Source organism: Xenopus laevis, chromosome 5L (assembly GCF_017654675.1).
Source record: "Xenopus laevis strain J_2021 chromosome 5L, Xenopus_laevis_v10.1, whole genome shotgun sequence".
Classification (NCBI taxonomy): domain Eukaryota; kingdom Metazoa; phylum Chordata; class Amphibia; order Anura; family Pipidae; genus Xenopus; species Xenopus laevis.
In genome coordinates, this window is record NC_054379.1 from 169956502 (window position 1) to 169983766 (window position 27265).

Genomic DNA, 27265 nt, shown 5'->3' on the forward strand with positions numbered 1-27265 from the left:
AAAATAGAAATGAAAGGTAGAAAGACTCAGTTACATAACTCCCAACATTTTGGAAGTAAAAAGAGGGACAAAAATTTTTTTCCCGCACATAGCGCAGCAATTTTTGACCACACCCCTTTCTGTGGCCACACCCCCTAATTACCATGTTCATTTTACAAAATTTGGCAGGTTATGAAAGTTTGAAAATATTTCTCCTTATCTAAACTGTGTTTTTGTGTCTCAAAATTGTTACAAAGTATCTTATTTGCACCTGTTAGCTGTTCTCGGCTCTCTGCTAAAAGCCAATTAAAGGGGACCTGTCATCCACACACAAAAATCTGTATAATAAAAGTCCTTTTCAAATTAAACATGAAATCCAAATTCTTTTTTTTTATTAAAGTATTCATAGCTGTTATAAACTCATTTAAACATCTCATCTGTCAATCAAATATTGTCTGCCCCTCCTCTATGCCTTAGGCAATTACTTTCACTTTCCATTCAGCACTTCCTACATGTCACTGCTCTCCCCACATTCCCCCCAATCTCTTCACCATTTAATTGTGTAACCAGGACATGGGGATGGACATCAGGTCCCCCATTCTGGTGCACAAACAAGATTCTGAGATGATACAAGACTTGTCTTAATAACAGTGTCCACAATATGGCTCCTGCCTGCTTGTTATAATTATGAATTCCCAGACTGAAGGAGACAAGATTCAAATAATTTATACAGTGTAATTAAAGTTCATTTTGCACGACTAATGTGATAAAATAGGATTTGGAATGTTTTTTTGGGGGTGACGGGTCCCCTTTAAGTGAGAAACTTTGTTTCTTTTTCTGGCTGTTCAGTGCAGAGAAAAGAGGGACTTTCCAGTACAAATGAGGGACTGCGGGTTGAGCTGTCAAAAGAGGGACAGTCCCTCCGAAAAAGGGACAGTTGGGAGGTATGGACTATATTCTGTTAGATCAGTGAGAGGGATTCATGGGCAATAAATGAGGAGGTTACACATAGAGATTAATTATAGAGATAATACAATAGGGTCTGGATTCAGTCAGGTCACACAGTGTCACATGACACCTGACCACGTGTTATTGTGATAAATAAGTCCAGACATTTCAATTCATTAAATCTTTCCGGTTCAGATTTAAATTCAGAATTCAGAGCTGCATCATGTCGTGTGATTTGACAGTAGAAGTGTCGGTGTATCACACGCTCCAGTACAATTTCTGTCCTGTTTCACCATTTTCATTGTTTGGCGGATGAGGAACTATTTTTCTTGACACAATGACAGTTCTGGTGAGTTACAGACTCAGTATAAAGATCTGGACAATATAAATGCGCGCTCTCTATCTGTCACTCACACTTTCTACACAACATTCACTCACTTCGCACCGGCTGCCAAAAATCTCTTCCCTCTCTGGGACAATAGTGAGAGGAGACTGTGCGGGCGGCGGCTGGTGGGACCAGGAAAATGTCTGTTACGTTTCGGCCAAAAGCCGCAACTCGGAGCAGAAACTACACAGAACCTGTGGGGGCGTGCCTAGTAACAGTTTTCAGCAACTTCTGATTGGGTATCACTGAGTTACGGCGTCTCAGCTCGTCCCTCCCACAAGGCGGCTACGTTATGCGTCCCAGCGCTCACGTCTTGACGTCACAGCCTCGCGCGACGAGACTTGCGGCGTCGGGATTTGCAGTAAGACAGGAGGCAAAGAGCTTACAATTAACGGGACATGTAAGTTGCCGGGGATGTGCGGCCTGTGCTGGGAACAGCGAGACTGGTGAGGGGTAAAGACAGAAACACGGGCTCGCGAGGCATGCTGGGATATATTCTACTCACTGGGGACTTCATTCTGCTCATGTGCTGCTCCTACAACTTCACTGCACTCACTCACTGCACTCACTGCACTCACTGCACTCACTGCACTCACTGCACTCACTCACTCACTCACTCACTGCACTCCCTCCCTCCTCACTCACACTGACCCGAAGAGCTTACACTCTATTTACCCTCCACTGACTCTGTCACATTTTCACCTGAATATAAATGTTAAGTGGTGCCACTGGCTCATAGAACAAATATCATCAGGTGTCTATGGGGGAGGGGCAGATAACTGGGTGTCTATGGGGGAGGGGGCAGATAACTGGGTGTCTATGGGGGAGGGGGCAGATAACTGGGTGTCTATGGGGGAGGGGGCAGATAACTGGGTGTCTATGGGGAAGGGGCAGATAACTGGGTGTCTATGGGGGAGGGGGCAGATAACTGGGGTGTCTATGGGGGAGGGGGCAGATAACTGGGTGTCTATGGGGGAGGGGGCAGATAACTGGGTGTCTATGGGGAGGGGCAGATAACTGGGTGTCTATGGGGGAGGGGGCAGATAACTGGGTGTCTATGGGGGAGGGGGCAGATAACTGGGTGTCTATGGGGGAGGGGGCAGATAACTGGGTGTCTATGGGGGAGGGGCAGATAACTGGGTGTCTATGGGGGAGGGGGCAGATAACTGGGTGTCTATGGTGGAGGGGCAGATAACTGGGTGTCTATGGGGAGGGGCAGATAACTGGGTGTCTATGGGGGAGGGGGCAGATAACTGGGTGTCTATGGGGGAAAGGGCAGATAACTGGGTGTCTATGGGGGAGGGGGCAGATAACTGGGTGTCTATGGGGAAGGGGCAGATAACTGGGTGTCTATGGGAGAGGGGCAGATAACTGGGTGTCTGTGGGGGAGGGGCAGATAACTGGGGTGTCTGTGGGGGAGGGGGCAGATAACTGGGGTCTCTGGGGGAGGGGGCAGATAACTGGGGGTCTATAGGGGCTAATTCATTAGTTCTGCTCACTGAGCTGTGTGTTTAACCCTAAGCTTCATGTTCTATAAATATCTCATTATAGAAGTTGCAGTCACAGGACTTACAATTACAAAGATAAATGTATTTACAGATTAACAACTAATGTTTCAGCTGTTACCGCAGCCTTTATCCAAGTTACAAAGTGTAGAATAATCAACCCCTAAATACGTGTGTGGGGGAGACCCGTCATGTGACCCCGTGACGTAGCCCAAACCATGTAGTGACTTACATTAATGTTGTGAAACAACGTGTATAAATCATTGAGTAGTGCAGAACTGGGGGGGGAAATGAGCCGTAGAAGGGATTTGTGACGCTCTGGCAGCACATACCCTGCTAACAAATGCTGATTTATCAACACTATTAGGGAATAGAGCTCCTATAGGTGATCACGTATATACATTAGTTGGTCGATATTATATTAATAGTGTTTTACTGGTTTTATCTTGATGAATTTATTGTATTACATTTTACACAGTCACATGGCTATTTTTTTGTGAATAACAAAGGTTTATTGTTTTAATTAACTGCTCTGTGAAGTACTTGCACAATAAACTTGCACATGGTCACGGTGCTATTAATGATACCGTTTGTTACATTGGTTTCCTGGAAACAAAAGAGATTCTGAAACAATATGACTGAAGCTAGAATACCCCTATGAAATTCTGCACAATGGTTTGCACTACTCAATGATTTATACACGTTGTTTCACAACATTAATGTAAGTCACTACATGGTTTGGGCTACGTCACGGGGTCACATGACGGGTCTCCCCCACACACGTATTTAGGGGTTGATTATTCTACACTTTGTAACTTGGATAAAGGCTGCGGTAACAGCTGAAACGTTAGTTGTTAATCTGTAAATACATTTATCTTTGTCCTGTGAGTGCAACTTCTATAATGAGTGCAGAGATTGTAAATATATATATATAATACACAAAAGCCATGAATATCTTGTAAATTATATCCTTATAAACGGTGAGTTCTGATGTCATCAGTTATAAACGGTGAGCTCTGATGTCATTTCTGTCACATGACTCACTGAAACTTGTGTATTATATAGTGAATAAAGTACCCCCAGTTGCAAAATATGAGGATATTAGAAGTTACCTCGGAGTTCCATGACCTGTATAAAAACACTCGGCCTTCGGCCTCGTACTTTTATATGGTCATGAAACTCCTCGGTAACTTATAATATCCTTATATTTTACAAGAGGGGGTACTTTATTCACTATATAATACACAAAATCCATGAATATTTTGTAAATTATATTCTTATAAATGATGAGTTATGATGTCATCAGTTATAAACGGTGAGTTCTGATGTCATTTCAGTCACATGACTCACTGAAATTTGTGTATTATAATTAATAAAGTACCCCCAGTTGTAAAATATGAGGATATTAGAAGTTACCTCGGAGTTCTATGACCTGTATAACTCGGCCTTCGGCCTCGTACTTTTATATGGTCATGAAACTCCTCAGTAACTTATAATATCCTTATATTTTACAAGAGGGGCTACTTTATTCACTATATATATATATATATATATATATATATATATATATATAGTGCCCCTCTTGTAAATTATATAGTGAATAAAGTAGCCCCTCTTGTAAATTATAAACATATTATAAGTCACTAAGGAGTTTCATGACCATATAAAAATATGAGGCTGAAGACCTAGTGTTTTTTATACAAGTCATGGTACTCCGAGGTAACTTCTAATATCCTCATATTTTACAACTGGGGGTACTTTATTTATTATAATACACAAGTTTTAGTGAGTCATGTGACAGAAATGACATCACTACTCACCGTTTATAACTGATGACATCACTAGTCACCGTTTATAAGGATATCATTTATAACATATTCATGGATTTTGTGTATTATAAGGATATTAGAAATTACCAAGGAATTCCACAATCATATAAAAGTACGAGTCCGAAATGAAGGGTGAAATGAATTTCTTTCCACTTGGGGATTATGATCCCAACGGTGTCATTGGAACATTCAGAAGTTTAGAAACACGTCTGTAACCAATGGCATCAGTATGTTGTGTAACAATTAGGGATGCACCAAATCCAGGATTCGGCCTTTTTCAGCAGGATTCGGATTCGGCCAAATCCTTCTGCCCGGCTGAACCGAATCCTAATTTGTGACTTTTTGTCACAAAACAAGGAAGTAAAAAATGTTTCCCCCTTTCTTTGCATATGCAAATTACGATTCGGTTAGGTATTCGGCCGAATCTTTTCGTGAAGGATTTGTGGGTTCGGCCGATTCCAAAATAGTTGATTCGGTGAATCCCAAGTAACAATAAAGTTGTGTCTTGAGGGAGCTCGTTGCTTTTCCCCATTATGAGATGCTTCTTGTGTGATGCTGCAAATGAGAGCTATTTATAGGCCATCAATTAGGACTAAAGCAGCTGATATTTATTTGCTCTGATAGGGACAGAGTTGATTTCTATAGACACATTTCAGCAGGTTTCTTGGCCCTTTTGCACCTCCTTTCCTTTGCGTGTTCAATACTTATTCCCTGTGTCATTCCACTTTACTACACAGAACTTCATTTATCAATTTATTTGTTGTGAGTTGTGTGTGTGAGTTACTTGGCTTGTTACATCTGGTGTCAATTTCATGTCAATAGCCCCATTAGAAATAGATTTACTGAGGAAACTGTTGACGTGTTCAATATTATTTATACCCCCCATATTGACACCTTCCCACACCTCCCACCTGCTGCTGCTCCCAGTGACCCCCATAACTCCAGTGCTTTCTCCCCCCTCCCAGGTGCTGATGAGTGGTCCAGCAGAGCTCACTGACGGCCTGTAAGGTTGATGGACCCCCCTGTGCTGGGCAATACAGAGAGAGAAGCTGAAGGTGTCATGGTTCTACGGATAGAAGAGTCAGACGGGCAGGCCCATGCCACACCAGTGGCCCCAGATGGCAGGAGCCCAGTCTCAGGGGGGGTGAAGCAGGAGCCAGTGGTTTACATGCTCCACACCCCAATCATGTCTCACACAGTGGCGTCTCCTGGGAAAGAAGGGGCCCAGCCTGGAGACTGTCGCAGGAACCTGTCTCACCTGTCCTTCTCTGATTTGCCAGGTTATGTGAAGGAGGAGCCAAGCATGCAGTCATCTCTTGGTAAGTGCAAGTAATTACCCCACTGCGATACCTACATGCCCCTGTGTACCCTCTCATGCCACCCCTCAGACTAGTCCGTAATATGCCCCTGATTTACATCATCACCTACTTCATGTATAACGGAAAATCAATACATACCGAGATTTTCGCTTCCGGGACTGGAACATGGCAGTGGGCACAATAGGATTAATCCCTCCTGTCATGTGGACAGAACAGAAATTAGTAGCAAATAAATTCAGCTCCCCTCCCCCGCGCCTCCATCTTTTGGACTTTACTGAACGCCCCCAAATACGAGGGTTGGGAAGCCATGTTCCAGTCCAGGAAACAGAAATCTCGTATACATAACCTCGTATGTATTGATTTTCCGTTTTCCTATTCCTTCCGCATGGCATTGGGCACAATAGGGACGTAAAAAAGCAAGCAACAGACAAGGGTAGGATATGCAACTTTTTACTTATTCAATACACTAAGTACGGAGGACCCAAAACTGGAAAGACTTTTGGAGTATAAGTCAATTTTGTTTTACAAAGTGTTCCACAAGCTCTACACCGTTGCTATGGGAATATCTTTTGAGGATACCTGAGCTTGCAGTGCCCAGGATGCCCCTGTACCTCTAGTTGAATGTGCCTTAACTTTAAAGGCTACTGCAGATGACTGGTGTGAATATGCCATATGGATGCATTCTTTGGTCCAATTGGCTACAGTGTTTTTGGAAGGTTGACTTCCCATTCTCATGCCTTGACCTATAACAAGTAGGGAATTGGTTTTCCTTATCTCTTTCATTCTGTTACGGTAGATCTTTAGGCATCTTACTACATGGAGAGTGTGCCCTTTCTCTTCCTCAATGGAGAGGGTTTTTCGAACAATGTAGGAAGGAAAATGTCTTGTGACGTGAAATATGGATATTCATTTTGATATGAACCCATCCAGAGTTCTCAAAATAACCTTGTCCTGTAAGAAGGATATTTTATCAGTTTCTGCTGAAAGTGCATGGATCTCACTTACTCTTCTCACTGAAGCAATCGCTAGAAGGAAAGTCAACTTGATATTGGCAAGTTTTAAAGGGGACCTGTCACCCAGACACACAAATCTGTATAATAAAAGTCCTTTTCAAATTAAACATGAAATCCAATTTGTTTTTTATTAAAGCATTCATAGCGGTTCTAAACTTGTTTAAAAATCGCAGCTGTCAATCAAATATTGTCTGCCCCTCCTCTATGCCTTGGGCGTAGAGGCGGGGCAGACAATTACTTTCACTTTCCATTCAGCACTTCCTACATGTCACTGCTCTCCCCACATTCCCCCCAATCTCTTCACCATTTAATTGTGTAACCAGGACATGGGGATGGACATCAGGTCCCCCATTCTGGTGCACAAACAAGATTCTGAGATGATACAAGGCTTGTCTTAATAACAGTGTCCACAAAATGGCTGCTGCCTGCTTGTTATAATTATGAATTCCCAGACTGAAGGAATCAAGATTCAAATCATTTATACAGTGTAATTAAAGTTCATTTTGCTTGACTAATGTGATAAAATAAGATTTTGAATAATATTTTTGGGTGATGGGTCCCCTTTAAGGGTACTTTATACAGATGTTCCAAATGAGCTATGGTTAAAGCGTTTAGGAGCAGACTGAGGTCCCAAGGGGGCACTCTCGCTTTTGTCACTGGTCTGATTCTTTTAAGTGCTTGGAAGAATCTCTTGAGATGTTTAGAATTCCAATTGATTCCCGAGAAATGTGATTTGGCCTTTGAGGGTGGAACTACTTAAGCTTTGATCTACCACTTGTTGTAAGAACTACACTACCTGCATTTAGGAGTAAAGTATTATGGTTTTTACTCCAATCAGAAAACTTTTCCCACGTTCTATAGTATTTCTCGGTTGTGGCAAATTTTTTGGCTGCCAGTAATGTTGAAATGGAACCATCAGACAGTCCTAAGGATTTTAATTTGTTCCTTTTAATCGCCAGGCCATTGGAGATCATTTCTCCAGATGAGGATGAGTTTGAGACTTCTGCGTTAGTAAGTCTTGTCAGCTTGGAAGTCTCCCGTAATTCCCTTTGGCCAACGAGAGGAGTTGAGGGAACCATACTCATCCCGGCCACCAAGGTGCAATCAGGACTACATCTGCTTGATCTTCTTGATTACTTTCGGAATCAACACAATCGGGGGGGAAGATGTATAACGGACCCCAGTTTGGGGTTATTAACGCATCCACAAAGGATGTTCTGGGGTCTTTCCTCCATGAGCAGAAGGTCTCCATTTTCGCGTTGAACCTGAAAGCCATCAGATCGATTTTGAATGGGGCCCCATTTTCTCCAGATTGTTTTGAAAATTTCTTGATTCAGCTCCCATTCTCCTTCCATTGGGGAAGATCAGCTGAGCTTGTCCACAATCCCCTTGCTTCATAATGTACCTCACTGCTGTAATGTTGTCCGATTTGATCAAGACTGATTTGTTGATATTAGTGAGCTGAATACCAATAGGCTTCTGTGTTCCACCAACCTGGGCTCTGTATTCTCCTATATGGACTCCCCATCCGGAGCTGATGGCATCTGTGGTAATTATGATCCAGTGGTCTATTAGCAATGGCATAGGCACCAAAAGGTTCTCCACTTGCATCCACCACATCAAGCTTTGTACCGTTTCCTTCGTCAGAAATATTAGCTGATTTTGAGCACTCGGGTTCTTGTTCCATTGTGATGGGAAGTTGAACTGGGGAGTCCTGGAGTGTATCCCCGACCATATTAAACATTCTATCGTGGAGATCATTTCCCCAGTATGCTCTGGCAGATCAACAATAGGATTGTGCTTAGATACCGTATATACTTAAGTATAAGTAGAGTTTTTCAGCACCCAAAATGGGCTGAAAAAGTCTACCTCGGCTTATACTCAAGTCAGTATAAATATATACCTAGCTGATCAACGTGAATGGCTGCGTGCCCCTGATTGCCGGGTTCTCCATGACACGTTGCGAGTGATGTCACCAGCTGCGCATTACGTGTGACATCACCGACCAGCGCACGATACTTGTGAAACATTGATATAATATCTTTAATTGTACTGCTGACAACTTTCCCTGATATATCCCACAGTGCCTAACTTAGCTTTTTGGCACAAAACAATGCACATTTTTACCATTTTTTTGAGCATTCACTTGCTCTTTCAGCTAAAAACTGCTGCATTTCTCACCCTAGGCTTATACTCGAGTCAATACTTTTCCCAATTTTCGTAGGTAAAATTAGGTACCTCGGCTTATACTCGAGTATATACAGTATTCCAGTTTTTGGCACAGGATGTGCATGGATTTTTCCCAATTTATTTTCCAGCCTAGATTTTCTAGATTCACTTTTGTCACTGCTAGATTATTTATCAGCAGAGATTCTGATTGGGCTTTTAGGAGAATGTAGTCCAAGTAAGTGAAGCTTTGCACTCCCATCAGTCGTAAGTTCACCAATGCCAGGCATACTGGAAATGTTTCCCCAAGATTTTAAATCGGAGGTATTTTCTGTGGTCCCTGTGAATGGGTATGTGTAGGTATGCAGCTTTTAAATCTAGCTTTATCATCCAGTCTAGTTTGAATAGGGCCAGAGAAATTGACTTTCCATTCTGAATGTTGGTACTTTGAGGTTGAGACGTTTTAGATTCAGTATTACGCTGTAGTTTCCGTTTATTTGTTTTTCTTGAGTAAAAGGTGTGAGTAAATGCCTTGAATCTTTGCTTTGGAGGGACTTTTGTGATCACTTTGTTTTGCCATAACTTTTTATGTTGGATTTGAATTGTCTTGTGGCATCTGCTGATCTTGCGCTGTCTAAGGAGGTGAAAGAGTCCTGAGTTTTGCTTGTGAGTTCTACACAATATCCATTTGACACAATATCCACTGCCCATTTTATAGAGCCCATACTGCCTTGAAGCCCTTTAACCTTCCACCTAAGTTGAACTCTCGCACCTTCTTGCTTTGTTTTTCAGTTTTAGGTTCTCTTTTGAACCCCTGAAAACGTTGAAAGTTTTGGTTTCTGGCGTTCCATTGCCTAGTGTTGTATTTACCTGGACTATATTGTCTTGCATCCCGAAAGGAGCTGCGCTGATTTTTATTTGGAAATCTTCTATCCCTTCTTTCCTGCGGTAAGACAGACGATTTTCCAGCAGATGCTTTAGAAATTATTTGGTCGAGTTTGATTCTGAACAATAAGTCTCTTTTGAAGGGGCAATGAATATGTTTGGATTGTGAATCTGCATTCCAGTGTTTTAGCCTGAGGGAACTTATTGAGGACACTGCCAATCCCATAGTTGTGGCTGCAAACTTTACATTCCCTAAAGAGGCTTCTGCTGAATAATCATTGGCCACCTTAATATCATGGACCATTTCCAAAAGTTTGGATCTTTCTACACTGGATTTGATGGCGTGTTCCAACTCATTAATCCAGATTTTGTTAGCTCTACAGTAGCGTTGGCTACCTCTGCTTTGCAGATGGCTCTGTTTGCCAAGTATAGCTTCTTGAGAGTGGCAACTTGTCTCCTTTCCATGGTATCCTTGAGTGACACCCCCTCATCTACAGGTAGAGTGGTTCTCCTGGCTACTCTGGTGAAAGCCGCATAAACACTTTTGGTGTGTTGTCCCAGATTTTAGAATCTTCCTCTGCGAAGGGAAACATCTTACATTTTTGTCTCCCATTCGAGTGCCATGTTTTTCTTTATTACGTCATGCAAGGGAAACAAGTGGTTTCTTTTGGCCGAGGACTTGAACGTTCTTATCTTTGCTTGAGGAAGTTGATTCATCTCTTAGGCTTAGCCTGTTTCTTATAGCCTTAATGAGTGGTTCCACTATTTCCAGTGATATCTCAGGGTTTGGAACTCACACCCCCGCTAGCGCTTACATTTTCTGAGTTCATAGTATTCAAAATTTTGTCACTGATTTGAGAGACCATGTTAGACATGGAATTATTGAAGGATTCCTTCATCCAGTTTATCGAATCTGAAATTGTTTGGAATTGACTCCTGTCGTTTTCTCTCTGCATTTTCTGCACACTAACTTGCTTGGCAAAGCTGCCTCTCCACAGTTTACAATGTCATTTTTCCTACCGCACACCTGTACTTACCAGTCTTGCAGTGGTGGTGCTTCTTCCGTCGACCCAGCCGGGCCCCTTAGCAACGTACATGTATAGAAACAGATCCGCACACACTCAAGTTTATGCAGTCGGGGAGTGTCCCCTTTTATTTAGCCACCAAACATTCAACGTTTCCGGGGGGACACCCTCCCTTCATCAGGCTGATAAATGAAGGGAGGGGGTTCTCCACAGTATTAGCATTCAGTTCTGTTGGATTTTCTCCTTTGCTCCTCTCTGTTAGGGGAACTTCTGCAAGAAGAAAGTCCTATTATAGAAGCATCTCGACCTTCTTTTACTGAAGCACAAAAGGAAAAACTCACCCCCTGGAGCCTGAAATGAGCGTCTTGAACTCATCACACCAGTCGCTAAAATGAAAAACGTTTCTTTTAGAAAAGACAAATAATCAGTCAACGCTCGGTGTGTTAGAGAGAGGTTTTATTACAACCTGCACCCTCTTTCCAGGCAATAAGCAAACACTGTAACGGCAGCAAATTTTAGGTGAGAAACGCCACTCTGAACCCCAGCAGCATTCACTACCGGCATCGATGTCTATTTAAACTGTTGCGCAAGAGCATTACCTTTCCACCAGTTTAAAGAGCCCTACAGCGATTTATTGCTCATGTGCCGGCCGATCCCGGCATTGTGGCTTACTATGCTGCTTGGCAACAGATAGCCAAGGGCTCGCCAGCCCCTCCAGAGACTCACAGAAGCCGCAGTTTGGTCCGGCAGCCTCCGCGCAGGAGATGCCACCACAATGGCAAAATAAGAGGGGATTGCGGGAAGAAAAAAAGATGGCTTCACGGGGTGGGGAGCTGAATTTATTTGCTACTAATTCCTGTTCTGTCCACATGACAGGAGGGATTAACCCTATTGTGCCCACTGCCACGTGGAAGGAACAGGAAAACAGAGCATTCTGTCCCAGTGGCTGCACAGATCCTATCTGATCCCCATTGTAAGCAGCAGTCCTGTCCTGCTTTATGGCAGCTGAGATTCTAGCTATCTGTATAACAGAGCATTCTGTCCCAGTGGCTGCACAGATCCTATCTGATCCCCATTGTAAGCAGCAGTCCTGTCCTGCTTTATGGCAGCTGAGATTCTAGCTATCTGTATAACAGAACATTCTGTCCCAGTGGCTGCACAGATCCTATCTGATCCCCATTGTAAGCAGCAGTCCTGTCCTGCTTTATGGCAGCTGAGATTCTAGCTATCTGTATAACAGAACATTCTGTCCCAGTGGCTGCACAGATCCTATCTGATCCCCATTGTAAGCAGCAGTCCTGTCCTGCTTTATGGCAGCTGAGATTCTAGCTATCTGTATAACAGAACATTCTGTCCCAGTGGCTGCACAGATCCTATCTGATCCCCATTGTAAGCAGCAGTCCTGCCCTGCTTTATGGCAGCTGAGATTCTAGCTATCTGTATAACAGAACATTCTGTCCCAGTGCTGCACAGATCCTATCTGATCCCCATTGTAAGCAGCAGTCCTGTCCTGCTTTATGGCAGCTGAGATTCTAGCTATCTGTATAACAGAACATTCTGTCCCAGTGGCTGCACAGATCCTATCTGATCCCCATTGTAAGCAGCAGTCCTGTCCTGCTTTATGGCAGCTGAGATTCTAGCTATCTGTATAACAGAACATTCTGTCCCAGTGGCTGCACAGATCCTATCTGATCCCCATTGTAAGCAGCAGTCCTGTCCTGCTTTATGGCAGCTGAGATTCTAGCTATCTGTATAACAGAACATTCTGTCCCAGTGGCTGCACAGATCCTATCTGATCCCCATTGTAAGCAGCAGTCCTGCCCTGCTTTATGGCAGCTGAGATTCTAGCTATCTGTATAACAGAACATTCTGTCCCAGTGCTGCACAGATCCTATCTGATCCCCATTGTAAGCAGCAGTCCTGTCCTGCTTTATGGCAGCTGAGATTCTAGCTATCTGTATAACAGAACATTCTGTCCCAGTGGCTGCACAGATCCTATCTGATCCCCATTGTAAGGAGCAGTCCTGTCCTGCTTTATGGCAGCTGAGATTCTAGCTATCTGTATAACAGAACATTCTGTCCCAGTGGCTGCACAGATCCTATCTGATCCCCATTGTAAGCAGCAGTCCTGTCCTGCTTTATGGCAGCTGAGATTCTAGCTATCTGTATAACAGAACATTCTGTCCCAGTGGCTGCACAGATCCTATCTGATCCCCATTGTAAGCAGCAGTCCTGTCCTGCTTTATGGCAGCTGAGATTCTAGCTATCTGTATAACAGAGCATTCTGTCCCAGTGGCTGCACAGATCCTATCTGATCCCCATTGTAAGGAGCAGTCCTGTCCTGCTTTATGGCAGCTGAGATTCTAGCTATCTGTATAACAGAACATTCTGTCCCAGTGGCTGCACAGATCCTATCTGATCCCCATTGTAAGCAGCAGTCCTGTCCTGCTTTATGGCAGCTGAGATTCTAGCTATCTGTATAACAGAACATTCTGTCCCAGTGGCTGCACAGATCCTATCTGATCCCCATTGTAAGCAGCAGTCCTGTCCTGCTTTATGGCACACACAGGGAGCATAGGGCAGGCATTTGGCAACTGTCACTTTTGTGAATTTGTTTCTTTGTCTGTCTGTAGGTTGCTCTGGGCTGGACATGTATGCAGAAGGGCTCGAGACCAGTGTTGTTCAGACCCCGAAAACCAAGAAGAAGCGAGGAGCACAGCCAAAACGCTTAAATGACCTCCTTTCATGCCCAGCTCTTCCAGCCTCTGTGCCAGAACCAATGTCCCCGACACTGCCCAGTCTGCTTGAGAATGGACCCCCCACGGGCAGCCAGCTCACCCCCCTGGTGAAGGTTCCCAAGAAGAGGGGGCGCAAATCCAAGGCTGAGCTGCTGCTGATAAGAGAGGCACAAGGACTGAATGCTGAGACCCCCACAAGCCCATCTCTAACATCAAAGCATGAAACTGCCAACCAGGACATGGAGATGACCCCAAGTGGGCGCCCCCAAAGGCGCGCAGCCAAAACGTAATGCATTTCCTTCTCTACTGTTTGGGCCCATCAGGAGTTGCGTGTGTGTGTGGGGGGGGGGGGTTGTATAATCCCATTGTATTCTGTGCCAGGGGCATTACATTCTGTCTGACACTTGGGGTGAGAGATCCTTGTACTCAGGGCCCTGATTCATTGGTGAGGTGGGTTACACTGAGCTCATTATTATGGGGTGCTGGGAGTTGTGGGCTGTGCCAGCTTTAGTGTCTGATGGAGGAAACAGATAAGTCTTTGGGGTCAGTGGGACCTGGGCATTCTGGACCAACCCCGTTGTACCTGCTTCCCCCCCCCCTTCCATAGGACAAGTCGAGGAACCTTTAACCCTGTGCTCATATGTGCCCCCTCTCTCCCTGCAGAGCATTGAAGTACCTGCATGAACTGGCGGATGAGCTGTCCTCCTCGGGCCTCTCCTCTCCCACCAGACCCTCGGCTGTGTCGGACAGAAGCACCGACGAGTGGGGGAAGGGCAGGCGTCGGAAGAGGAAAGCTGTAGAGTCTGAGGAGGATTCGGATTTTGTGCTGTCGGAGGATGTACTTAGAGAAGCAGAGATTGAGGAAGAGGATAATGAGAGTCTGACTGGGGCCTATGAAGCTGAGCTGCCCAGTTTCAGAAGGAAAAACATCTCCACTCCTGGGGAGGTAAGTCACAGGGGGGCCCTGCCTGGACATTGTGGGTGATAATGTGATAATGTTGTGGCCATGGGGACCTCATATTCTCCAGCTTTTCCCAATGGACTGGGCTACTCCTGGGAGTTCTGCTATGGGGCAGAATATGCACAGGGGCTGATGGGATATGCTCACTTATTGTTTGGTTTGTTTATGTTTAGAGCACCCCTCAGATACGAGGATTCGCTGACAATGGATTCCACAATTCCATCATGGCTCCTGTCTGGAAAGCGTCAAACATCACAGCAGAATTGTAGGTGCCCCGTTCACTTTACCTGGTTTATGGCTTTTATGGGCAGTCTGTTCTTTTCTGTTTATCCCAATTTGGGCAGCGTTCTGCATTTTGTGATGAGAGATTTTTGTCTTGTACTTATGGACTCCTTGTCCTGTTGTTATTATGTTGTACAGGGGTGACCCGTGGATCTGGGACAGAAAACTAGGGGCTTCCTATTGTGCCATGAACGCTGGCTGAAGCTCATGTATTGTCCCCGATACTCCCATAATCCTTTGTGAATTTCTCTCCCCCTACAGCAGGGACACTTGCTACTCAAACTGGGAGTTCCCTGATTGGATCCCGAGCACAGAGAACTGGCACTTCCTGACTCACAAGTAAGTGTGGGCACCATAGGCCTGGCACAGGGGCGATTCATTTTAATTACCCCGGGTATTGGATAGCTGTGTGGGTAGATGGAATAATCGGGAGAAAGTCTCTAAATCATTGATTCTACCCATGAAAGCAATATGGCAGCCTCTCAGTCCATCCAGTGCTGTTCAGCCCCCCCGTATTCATTCTCTGTCTCTCCCTCTCTAGGGAAGCAGAACTATACCTCCCAGTGCTGAGCCTCTCCCCACCCTTCACCATCCAGAGGGAAGGAATAAAGGAGGAGGCCGAGCCCTGCACCCTCGGCAGGTAAGTGGGACCAGATCCTAAATATTGTGGCAGGTAATTGTCCCGCAACTCCCAGCGTCTCTCACCTCCAAAATGCTCAGCGTTCAGTGGCCCCTCATATTCCTAACAAATCATTCTCCATGTCACAGCACTCCTCTGAGCTCACATGAGATTTGTATTGTTAAAGGACCAAAAGGAGATGCCAGTATCATTGGGAGGTGCCATGGTGTTGGGCAGCCCTATTTTGCTCTTGCAGCATTCCTGAAGGGATTGCTACATTCCCCCTACTAGACTTGGCACAGGGCACATCTGAGAGGCCAGTCCATTAATTTCAAGAAAAAGGGGTGCTTGGAATTCCAACAGCATTCTCTGGAAAACAAATTTTTTGAAAACATATTTTTTTCAAAACACATCAGTTAATAGTGCTGCTCCAGTAGAATTCTGCACTGAAATCCGTTTCAAGAGTTTTTTTTATATTTAATTTTGAAATTTGACATGGGGCTAGACATATTGTCAATTTCCCAGCTGCCCCAAGTCATGTGACTTGTGCTCTGATAAACTTCAATCACTCTTTACTGCTGTTCTGCAAGTTGGAGTGATATCACCCCCCCCCCCCTAACAACAGAACAATGGGAAGGTAACCAGATAGCAGCTCCCTAACACAAGATAACAGCTGCCTGGTAGATCTAAGAACAACACTCAATAGTAAAATCCAGGTCCCACTGAGACCCATTCAGTTACATTGAGTAGGAGAAACAACAGGCTGCCAGAAAGCAGTTCCATCCTAAAGTGCTGGCTCTTTCTGAAATCACATGACCAGGCAAAATGACCTGAGATGCAGCTACACACCAATATTACAACTAAATACACTTGTTGGTTCAGGAATGACATTTTATATTGTACAGTGAATTCGGAGCTTTCTGGATAAGGGGTTTCCGGATAAAGGATCCCATACCTGTAGTGCCCACCATGTACCCGAGTAACCCTCCACTATTACAGGGAGTGTAAGGACCGGTCATTCATGTTTCATTGCTTAAACTAACCTGCAGTCCTTTCAGCACAAACAGGTCCTTTTAGGAAAAGTAAGCCCTTTATTTTAAAATCCCCTAAAACGACTCTTAAACAGTAACATACTTTCCCCCTGCATTGAACTTTATTTAGTTTCTGTACTGCGGCCTGTTCATCTGCAGCTCCTTTAGACAAGGAAGTAACTAGAAGAGCTGCACTCTAAAGAGTACATGAAGCAGTGGCTGCTGGGAATTGTGTATGGTGCCCCACGGCCATATGTGTAATGTCAACTCCCAGCATCCTCGCTGGAGACATTAATATCGATGATTTACAGGTTCCAGTCTCTCCCGCCGCACCATCAGCGTTGGGACATGACTTTCTTTGTGGGGGGGCCCGTGTGGTCGTTGGAATGGTGTCCGACACTAGGTGGCTCTGGATCTTGCCAATACCTGGCGCTGTACTGTCACTTGGGAATGGACGATCGGCATAAAGTGGACTCCGTACACCTGGGGCCGGCCCTCCTGCAGCTCTGGAGCCTGGGGCCACTGGATATGGAAAACAGGTGAGAATTCCTGCCAAAGGAAAGTGGGGAAGGGGGACTGTTCCTTTGTAGTGGGAGTTGCCATACTGCCCTTTATGTAATGTGTTCTGGCTGGTGCTTTAACACCTATATTTGCTCTATCAGCTGTGACTCGGGTCCCGTGTTCTCTTATGGTTTGGCTTTGGATCACGGCTGCATCTGGGACCTCAAGTTCTGCCCCAGTGGAGGATGGGAGTTGCCCTGTACCTCCCGTAAGGTGAGTTCAACAACCGCAGACTGATGTCATTGGCTTATTAAAGGGGGTGGGTGATAATCTAACCTATAAGGCTGGGGGTGGCACCGCCCGTGGTTAGTCTGCTAATCCCCTGTCTCCGTCTCCCCCAAGAATACACAGATGGCTCGTCTGGGACTTCTGGCTGCTGCCTTCTCCAGTGGCCACATAGAGATTTACAGCCTCCCTCACCCGGAGTCCTTGTACTCACACCGGAAATCCCAGGTAAAAGGTAGGAAGCAACCAACCTGTTCTGTTAGGGGTGGGTTAGTACCTGTCCTGTTGGCTTGGGGTAAAAAATGTGAGTTATTTTTGTGCCTCATTTGTAATAGAAACACTGATACATTTCCTCTCCGGTGAATTCCTTCTAAATAATTGTGTGCGGAATTCTTGCAGTTGGGTCTGTTTGTGTATGCAGCCTTATTTAGTAAGAGTCTGTGCAGTTAGTTGCAGGTATCTTCCAATAAACCACAGAAAGTGGCTGTTATTAGTCAGGAGCCTGTCAGGTGCATTTTTAGGGTTCCCCCATGTGTATTATAAAGTGTGATTGTTTCCCCCCCCTCTCTTACAGATACATAGAAACATTGGGGTGTCACCCTGCTATAGTTCCAGGGGTACCCAGGGTACAAATAGGCACTCACCCCAAATCTCCCCCTAACTGACCTTCAGACTGGGCCCCCTTAGCTCATAACAAGGTTACAGATATATAGAAACATTGGGGTGTCACCCTACTATAGTTCCAGGGGTACCCAGGGTACAAATAAGCACTCACCCCAAATCTCCTCCTAACTGACCTTCAGACTGGGCCCCCTTAGCTCATAACAAGGTTACAGATATATAGAAACATTGGGGTGTCACCCTGCTATAGGTACAGGGGTACCCAGGGCACAAATAAACACTCACCCCAAATCTCCCCCTAACTGACCTTCAGACTGGGCCCCCTTAGCTCATAACAAGGTTACAGATATATAGAAACATTGGGGTAACAGTCACCCTGCTATAGTTCCAGGGGTACCTAGGGCACAAATAAGCACTCACCCCAAATCTCCCCCTAACTGACCTTCAGACTGGGCCCCCTTAGCTCATAACAAGGTTACAGATATATAGAAACATTGGGGTGTCACCCTGCTATAGTTCCAGGGGTACCTAGGGCACAAATAAGCACTCACCCCAAATCTCCCCCTAACTGACCTTCAGACTGGGCCCCCTTAGCTCATAACAAGGTTACAGATATATAGAAACATTGGGGTGTCACTCTGCTATAGTTCCAGGGGTACCCATGGTACAAATAAACACTCACCCCAAATCTCCCCCTAACTGACCTTCAGACTGGGCCCCCTTAGCTCATAACAAGGTTACAGATATATAGAAACATTGGGGTAACAGTCACCCTGCTATAGTTCCAGGGGTACCCAGGGTACAAATAAGCACTCACCCCAAATCTCCCCTTGAACCTCGTTAGCGGGTAACATTGATGAGTATTAAGCCTCTGTTATAGGTCAGTGGAAGACTATTGCCTCTGTATATGGCTCTACACTGTGTATTGGAATCCTCTGTAGGGTCAGTGCCTTTTCTTTCCAGCAGGGGGCAGACATATATCACTCAGAGGGGAGTTCCATGAGAGCTGCGGGGAGATTGGCTTGTCAATTTGATTTAATTATGGGCAGTAAGGCATGTTCAGTTGGGCTGGTGATGGCACTGGGATGAGTCCAGTTACAGAGAAATCAAATGAGACAAGTCACATGGTTATTTTTATGTATGTGTGTGTGTATATATATGGATGTATATGTATGTGTGGGTTAGGGCTAGTAGTGTTGGTCTGTTGGCAACCTGCAGACTTCATCCATACAAACTACAAGTCCCAGTCTCCTCATAGACTCAGAATGGACATTACTGACATAATGGGGTCTTACAGATGCCCCCTCCCCCACATTGAGCTCTATTCTGCCCCTTCATAGTGTAGTGGTAACTAAGGGAATGGCAATGTTAGTGGGGTGCTGGGAGATGTAGTTCAGCTGTGTTGCTGTAGAAGTGCATGCTGGGAGGAGGGAGGTTAGAGCCTGGTGTAATAGGTACAAGTAGATATAGAGAGACATTCTCGGCCCCCAACAGCTGCTACATCCCCCCCCCCCATTGTCCCTTCTTTTTGCTGCACCATTAACCCTTTCCCTGCAGCGTGTGGCTATATATTTATGTGTGTGTAGAGAGCAGGGAAAGGGTTAAGTTTGTGGCGCAGGAATCGGCCTGTGACAGACTCTATTGTCTCTAATGATTAATGACCCCCCCCCCTCTCAGTCAATATCAGCTGTTACTCACCCCGGGGGCAGTGGAGCGTGGGAATTAATGGCCCTTAAACACTTACTTATCTGCTATTAACTGACTCCTCTTGTATTGGCCCCTGGGGGCCACCTCCTTCTACTCCCTGTCTCACCTGCTCCAATGTCTGTCTGTTTGGCCCTTAAGAAGCGCCCCCATTGCTTAGATACCCCAGGGTTTGGCTCAGCAGTTCTTTTTCTATAAATGATAAATACCCCCGACTCCCTGCTGGGAGCTGATCAGTAGATAAGTGTCCCCCAGTCCCTGCCTGCACCCCAGAGATAACAGCCAGTCATTATTATTATTCTCTCCCAACTGTCACGTTCCCATTCACATCATTAATGAACCTGTCACTGGCAGCTGATTGATTGCACAGTCAGGACCCACAGTGCAGCATCTCTAGGAAACTCACTTGTACAGCGTGTTCTCTGCGTGTTCTGTGTGTCTGTAGTGACGAAGGGGTAGGGGCCCCGGAGGCTGAGGGTAATACAGACACAATGAAGGGGTAGGGGCCCCGGAGGCTGAGGGTAATACAGACACAATGAAGGGGTAGGGGCCCCGGAGGCTGAGGGTAATACAGACACAATGAAGGGGTAGGGGCCACACATTCAAGTGACTGTATTTCTTCTCTTTTCAGCTGAGAATCAGTGGGATCACACAGTGTGTAAGGTAAGTTGTGGGGCCACTCTTGTCTCTTTTGCTCCTCAGCCCTAAACACTCTGTGTAACTGTCTCTCTCCATTCACTTCCCTCCTGTAACAACATTTCACTGTCCCCAACATCTCCCCCTATGTCTCTATTTCTATGTCTCTCTTATCTCTGTCTCCCCCTATGTCTCTATTTCTATGTCTCTCTTATCTCTGTCTCCCCCTATGTCTCTATTTCTATGTCTCTCTTATCTCTGTCTCCCCCTATGTCTCTCTTATCTCTGTCTCTTCCCTATAAGTGTCTCTGTTACATTCCATATGTGTATGTGAGAGCCCAGTATAGTGGGGGTGCTGGTGGGTCAGTGACATGTGACATTACCCCCAGTATAAAGTTGTGATGATGTTTATGGGGCAATAAATCACATTTCCCCCAGAGGAGGAGGGGGGTCTCCTGGTGTCACTCGCTGGGTCACTTCACTTCTTCCTTTTTAATTAAATTCACTCGGGTGGAACCAGTGATTCTTCTATAGAGGGAACAGACTGATGTGAGAGGGGGGGGGATCCAACTGTGTGACCCTCATACCCCTTATCTGCCCCTCCCCTTATCTGCCCCCCTGTCGTGTGCTTGGGTTGCAGACAGACTGTGTGGTGAGGCTACAGGTGGGCTCTATCAAGGCCAGTAGCCCGGGAGAGAGTGGTCAGTGCTTCACGCTGGCTTGGCATCCGGCTAAACCTCACCAGTACCTGGCAGCTGGATTCTATGATGGTGAGTCCCTACTGTCACTTACTGTCCTCTGTCACATGGGAGTCTTAACTGTCACTGTCCTTATTGTCACATGGGAGTCCAACTTTCACTTGCTGTCCTCTAACTGTCACATGGGAGTGTAACTGCCCCAATACAACTGCAGCATATCCGTTATTAGCCCAATGCCAGTCCCATAGAGCCACAGACATCATGGGCACAGGATGAAGAAAAGCGGGATGACCCCCAGGTACAGTTATACCCCCCCCATGGGATATCTAGGCACAGACTGGCACTGACCGTCTCCCCTCCCCCCAGGCACTGTCTCTATCTGGGACCTGAAGACCAAGTCGGTGCTGCAGAGAGTGCGCCAGGGCGGAGTCATCAAACAATACCCCTCCCTCTGCTTCCTGTCACATGATCATGCCGTGCGCAGTGTAGAGTGGTGCAAAGCAGACAGGTAAGTGCCCAATGTCTGGGGCATTATGGGTATTGGGGGCTGGCCATAGAGGTGAGCTATGTAATCAGTTGCAGGGGTGCTGTGCTATTTAGGGTGATTTGGATGGGGAATTTTGGAGGGTCCCTGTATCTATGGTCAGTTGGAGGGGTATGTGGGGGGCTCCCTGTATTTAGGGTCCGTTGGAGGGGTATTTGGGGGGGTTCCCTCTATATAGGGTGAGTTGGAGGGCTATTTGGGTTGTATCCTGTATTTCTCTAGAACGGCCCTTCCTGTCAGTGCAGCAACCATGGGGTTAAGTATCCACCTCCAGAGGCAGGACAGAAGAACAAAATGGAATCTCGACTCCTCCCTCTCTATATAAGCTCCTGCTCCTCCTGATTCCCCTAAGTTTTTTTCCTTCCGTCCTGCTTGGAGGTTAGGACAGTAAAACATTTTTTTTTCTTCGTTTTTTCTATTTTCTTCTTCAAGAAAGAACTTCCATGAGCAGGAGGCATCCTAGCTCTTTACCCGCAGGACTGATTAGGCAATTTAGGGGATCCCTGCTTCACAGTCGTCCTCTCTCAGAGATGGATGTTGCTGTGCAGTGGATGGATCAAGAGGGTGCAAGCTTTCATCGCTTACCAGGCACCATTTCACAGGCGCAAGTTCCTGGCCGCACTTCTGGGGTTCGCCAGTTTGGCGCCAAGATGCGGCGTGCGTGCCTATGTGCAATGACGCGTTTACAAGCACCATCTTGGATTCACCTCGCTGCGCACAGTCGCACAGGTACCAGGAGCAGTGACTACTACACAGCCAAGCTCTTCAGCTGCAGGTACATACAGCGCAAGGGTTTTAACCCGAGAAATTACTGTTAAAGCCTATAGGCTCATAAACGTGTTTTCACTGTGACATAATGCAGATTAGCCAGTAGGCTCCTGCTCCTTGCCAGATGCGCTTCCCAATAGATATGGCAACATGGCAGGCTACATAGGCCACACAGGCTTATAGGCACTTATATAGCCAATCTTAGTAATAGTTTCAGGAAACAGCATCACATGATCGCTAAGACATTATAAATTGTTGCAGATATTAAACCATGGATACAGACATGGGTCTGGAGGACACCATAGCCAATTCCAATGCAACAGCCAGAGTGCAGCCCTCCACAATTAGAGGCTCAAGGTCCTTCTACATCTAAACCTCCTCAGTTTGAGGAATTGTTTGACTGGATCAAGTCGACCATTCAGTCTTCCATCAGTCAGCCTGCTAAACATAGTAAGAAATGGAAGGCACACACAAATTCTTCTGATTCTGAAGAGGCTAGTGAGCAAGATAGTGATCTAGAGTCAGGAGAAATCTCCGCCAGTAAGAGTTCCTCTGATGACGGCAGTACCGATCAATTGTGGGGCCAGAAACAGCCAAACGATTACTTTGTGAAATGCTAGCTACACAGGAGATTAAACACGAGACAACAGCCACGTCAAAGGCTGACAAAGTATTGGGTGTGCAACCTAGAAAGTCAAGAGCTTTTCCTATATTTAAATCAATATCTCAAGTTATAGAGAACGAATGGTCAAAACCAGATCACGACTTGCCCAAACTCAACATTTCTTTAACGTTCCAGAGGAACAACGTAAAATATGGGACAAGGCCCCTAAAGTAGATTCGGCGGTGGCTCGCCTACAGAGGAGGCGTCTTTCAGAGAACCAATGAACAAAAAGATGGAGGTTTCCCTAAGAAGGGGATACACTCATGCAACATCAGTCCTCAGACCAGCATCTGCAGGTTTAGCGTGTACGGCCAAATTCTGGTGCCAGGAGTTACAAAAGAACCCCACTTCACTAGAGAATTTGCAGGAGGAATTACGTCTTAGCTCAGCATTAGCTTTTTTTCTCAGACGCAGACATGGACACTTTAAGGTTAGCAGCCAAGACCAGTGTTGACAGTGGTGGCAAGACGAGCAGTCTGGTTACTCCATTGGTCTGGAGATACAGCATCCAAGACCAAATTACTGAATCTTAAATTTAAGGGGGACACTTTTCGGACCTGAATTAAAGCAAATTATTACTGAAGTTACAGCGGTAAGAGCACATTTTTACCTTCTGTTAAAAAACCCAGATCAGAACAACCCAATAGATCGTACCTTGGAGCTCCCAGGGACGCCCTTCACAATCTGGTCCAATCAACAAAGGCAGGCCAGGAAGCCAAGTCAGTCAAAACCCAACTCAGCCTGACTTACTAAGCGTAGAGAGGATAGGAGGTCGTCTTCAGCAATTTTTTCCAGTATGGCAAGACCAGATACAGGACAAATGGGTACTCTCAATGGATACCGAATTCCTTTCGCTGCCTACCCCCGCGCACTTTCAAACGCTCAACTACACCAAGAAAGCCGTCAAAAAGACTAGCTCTAGTTACAATGGTCAACGAACTACAGAACAACAATGTCATTGTACCTCACAAAGAACGTTACAAAGGTTTTTACTCAAATCTCTACTTGGTCTTAAAGAAAGTGGGTACTTTCAGACTGGTACTAAACCTAAAATCTTTGAACAGACTGGTGTCAAAACAGAAATTCCTCATGGAATCCATTCGATCAGTGGTAATGTCGATGACCCACCGTTGCTTCATGACGAAGGTAGATCTTCAAGACGCGTACTTGCATGTACCCATCAGGAGGGAATCCCAGCAATGTCTTAAGGTTCACAGTTCTGGAAGAACATTACCAATTCCATTCGGCCTTTCCACAGCGCCCAGAGTTTTCACAAAAATACTCAGCCCCCTGATTGCACACCTCAGGCGTCTGGGAATATCAATCACTCCATATCTAGACAACCTGCTCATCAGATCACCATCGTATTAACAAAGTCACAAGGACACCCAGATTTGTGTCACGACACTCAAACAATACGGGTGAATCACAAGAAGTCACCTCACACCCACTCAGCAAATTAAATTTTTGGGAATGTTGTTTGACTCATCCATTCAGACCATCTCACTACCTTCAGTGAAAATTCAGACAATTGCACGTACAGCTCAGCAAGTTCGCATTCAGTCCACAATTTCAGTGGAACAGTGCCTGCAATTACTGGGATACATGGTGGCAGCACTAGGGGCACTACCATTCGGCAGATTTCAGAACCACTTTCTAAGTCACTGGAACAAGAACCACTCAGACTTGTCACAGAGAATTCCACTTACCATGCAAGTCAGGCATTTACTGAGTTGCTGGACATCACCTCTCAACCTCTCCCAGGGCAAGACTTGGGCCTTACCCCAGTGGACAGTAGTGACTACAGACGCCAGCCTCAGTGGTTGGGGGACAACTTGGCCACCACGGATGTGCCAGGGGACATGGTCACCAGTGGAGTCAAAACTGCCCATAAATGTGCTAGAGATGGGAGCAATAAGAAATGCCATACTTCATTGGTCTCAAGAATTGACAAATCGGCCACTCCGAATTCAGTCGGACAATGCCACGGCTGTAGCCTGTCTAAACAAACAAGGCGGTACACGCAGCAACAGGGCAATGAGAGAAGTAACTCAAATACTCAGCTGGGCAGAACTCCATGTTCCAGCCATCTCTGCAGTTTTCATTCCAGGAATACTAAACCGGGAAGCGGATTACCTCAGCCGACAACAAATAGACCAAGGGGAAAGGTCCCTTCATCCAGACATCTTCGCACAGCTAGTGACCAGATGGGGAAGACCGGACATAGACATGCTAGCGTCAAGACTCAACTTCAAAGTACCTACGTACTGCGCCAGGTCACAGGACCCAAGGGCAGCATACGTGGACGCCTTAGTTATACCATGGGCTTTCAAAAGAGTCTATGCCTTTCCCCCACTAGCACTCCTTCCAAGAGTAATACGCAAGATACGTCAGGAACACACAGAGACCATTATCATCGCCCCGGATTGGCCAAGTAGACCTTGGTATTCAGAACTCATAAATATGTCAGCAGCTCCACCATGGCGGCTGCCTCTTTGACCAGACTTGCTAAGTCAAGGACCAATCAAACATGACAACTTGCCAATGTTGCATCTGATGGCCTAGCTATTGAAACTGAATTGTGGCATCTAAAGGGTTCTCAAAAGAAGCCACCAATATATTATTGAAAGGTAGGAAGCAGTCCACAACAAAAGTCTATCATAGAACTTGTAGGGTTTCCATAGATTGGTGTGAAACCAACGCAGGTTCAGTGGCAGCAAGCGACAGTTCAGACAATTGTAGAAATCCTTACACAGGGTTTCCATTTAGCCACCTTGAAAGGACAGATTTCAGCCCTTTCCTTACTACTACAACACCAGTGGGCAAGAGAACCAGACCTCATACAATTTATGCAAGGGGTGGGCAAGGTCAGGCCCCCGTTCAGGGACCCAACACCTCACTGGGATCTCACCATGGTCCTAAATGTCCTTCAGGAACCCCCCTTTGAGCCATTGGCATCCTGTGCCCTTAAGTTCCTTACCTGGAAGATGACTTTTCTCTTGGCCATTACCTCAGCAAAGAGAGTATCAGACATGGCAGCTTTATCTCCAGGAACCATGGCTCATACTGCACCAGGATAGGGCAGTTTTCAGAACTATGCCGTCACTTCAGCACAAGGTGGTATCCACAGAAATGAGGAAATAAATCTTCCTTCCTTCTGTCCTAAGCCTTCTAATGCCAAACGTCACTACGTAAGATGGATGTGGTTAGAGCAATACGTTACTATCTAGACCGATCCAAAGCTTATAGGGAGTCAGATGCATTTTTGGTGACTTCTGGCATCAACAAAAGGTCACCTGCTTCAAAACGTACGATAGCCAGATGAACGATTTTCAACTTACCGGAAAACCTTTTTCTAGACGGGCCGGACTGTCAGTGCAGTGAGTCCCACCCTCTCAATTAACCTCAAAATGTTGAGAAGTTAATACTGTTGTTGTTGTTTGTGAATCTCTTCTCGCTCTTCCTCTGCTGTCCCTTCTATTCTCCTAACTGAGCCCTCAGACTAAACTGAGGAGAATCAGGAGGAGCCGGAGTCCAGATTCCATTCTTTTCTTCTTCTTCTTCTGTCCTGTGGATCCTTAATCCCACCGTGTCTGCACTCCAGGCCGTCTACATAAAGGGAAGCTGAAAACCCTTATTTAGAGAGAGTTGGAGGGGTATTTCAGGGTTCCCTCTATTTAGGGTGAGTTGGAGGGTTCCTTATATTTAAAGTGAGTGGGACGGGTATTTGGGGGATTCTCTGTATTTAGGGTGAGTTGGAGGGGTATTTGGGGGGTTCTCTGTATTTAGGGTGAGTTGGAGGGGTATTTAGGGGGTTCTCTGTATTTAGGGTGAGTTGGAGGGCTATTTGAGGGTTCCCTGTATTTAGGGTGAGTTGGAGGGGTATTTGGAGGGTTCCTTGTATTTAGAGTGAGTTGGAGGGGTATTTGGGGGGTTCTCTGTATTTAGGGTGAGTGGGAGGGGTATTTGGGGGATTCTCTGTATTTAGGGTGAGTGGGAGGGGTATTTGGGGGATTCTCTGTATTTAGGGTGAGTTGGAGGGGTATTTAGGGGGTTCTCTGTATTTAGGGTGAGTTGGAGGGGTATTTAGGGGGTTCTCTGTATTTAGGGTGAGTTGGAGGGCTATTTGAGGGTTCCCTGTATTTAGGGTGAGTTGAAG

General features: G+C 45.8%; 1 protein-coding gene across 2 annotated transcripts in view; it reads left to right on the forward strand.

Annotated features, from left to right (window-relative positions):
• The first annotated feature begins 1366 nt into the window (after nucleotides 1-1366).
• gtf3c2.L (general transcription factor IIIC subunit 2 L homeolog) overlaps nucleotides 1367-27265 on the forward strand; it is a 32526-nt gene continuing 6627 nt past the window's right edge. Inside the window, exons 1-13 of one of the 2 annotated variants that reach the window (XM_041563680.1) lie at nucleotides 1367-1758; nucleotides 5612-5965; nucleotides 13688-14078; nucleotides 14456-14738; nucleotides 14927-15018; nucleotides 15297-15374; nucleotides 15577-15675; nucleotides 16997-17224; nucleotides 17348-17459; nucleotides 17589-17706; nucleotides 20428-20459; nucleotides 21073-21202; nucleotides 21497-21638. In XM_041563680.1, coding sequence (XP_041419614.1) covers nucleotides 5659-5965; nucleotides 13688-14078; nucleotides 14456-14738; nucleotides 14927-15018; nucleotides 15297-15374; nucleotides 15577-15675; nucleotides 16997-17224; nucleotides 17348-17459; nucleotides 17589-17706; nucleotides 20428-20459; nucleotides 21073-21202; nucleotides 21497-21638 — 2012 coding nt within the window. In that variant the 5' untranslated portion in view covers nucleotides 1367-1758; nucleotides 5612-5658. The remainder of the gene's footprint in view (nucleotides 1759-5611; nucleotides 5966-13687; nucleotides 14079-14455; nucleotides 14739-14926; nucleotides 15019-15296; nucleotides 15375-15576; nucleotides 15676-16996; nucleotides 17225-17347; nucleotides 17460-17588; nucleotides 17707-20427; nucleotides 20460-21072; nucleotides 21203-21496; nucleotides 21639-27265) is intronic. The other variant, XM_018262177.2, reaches the window with a different exon arrangement.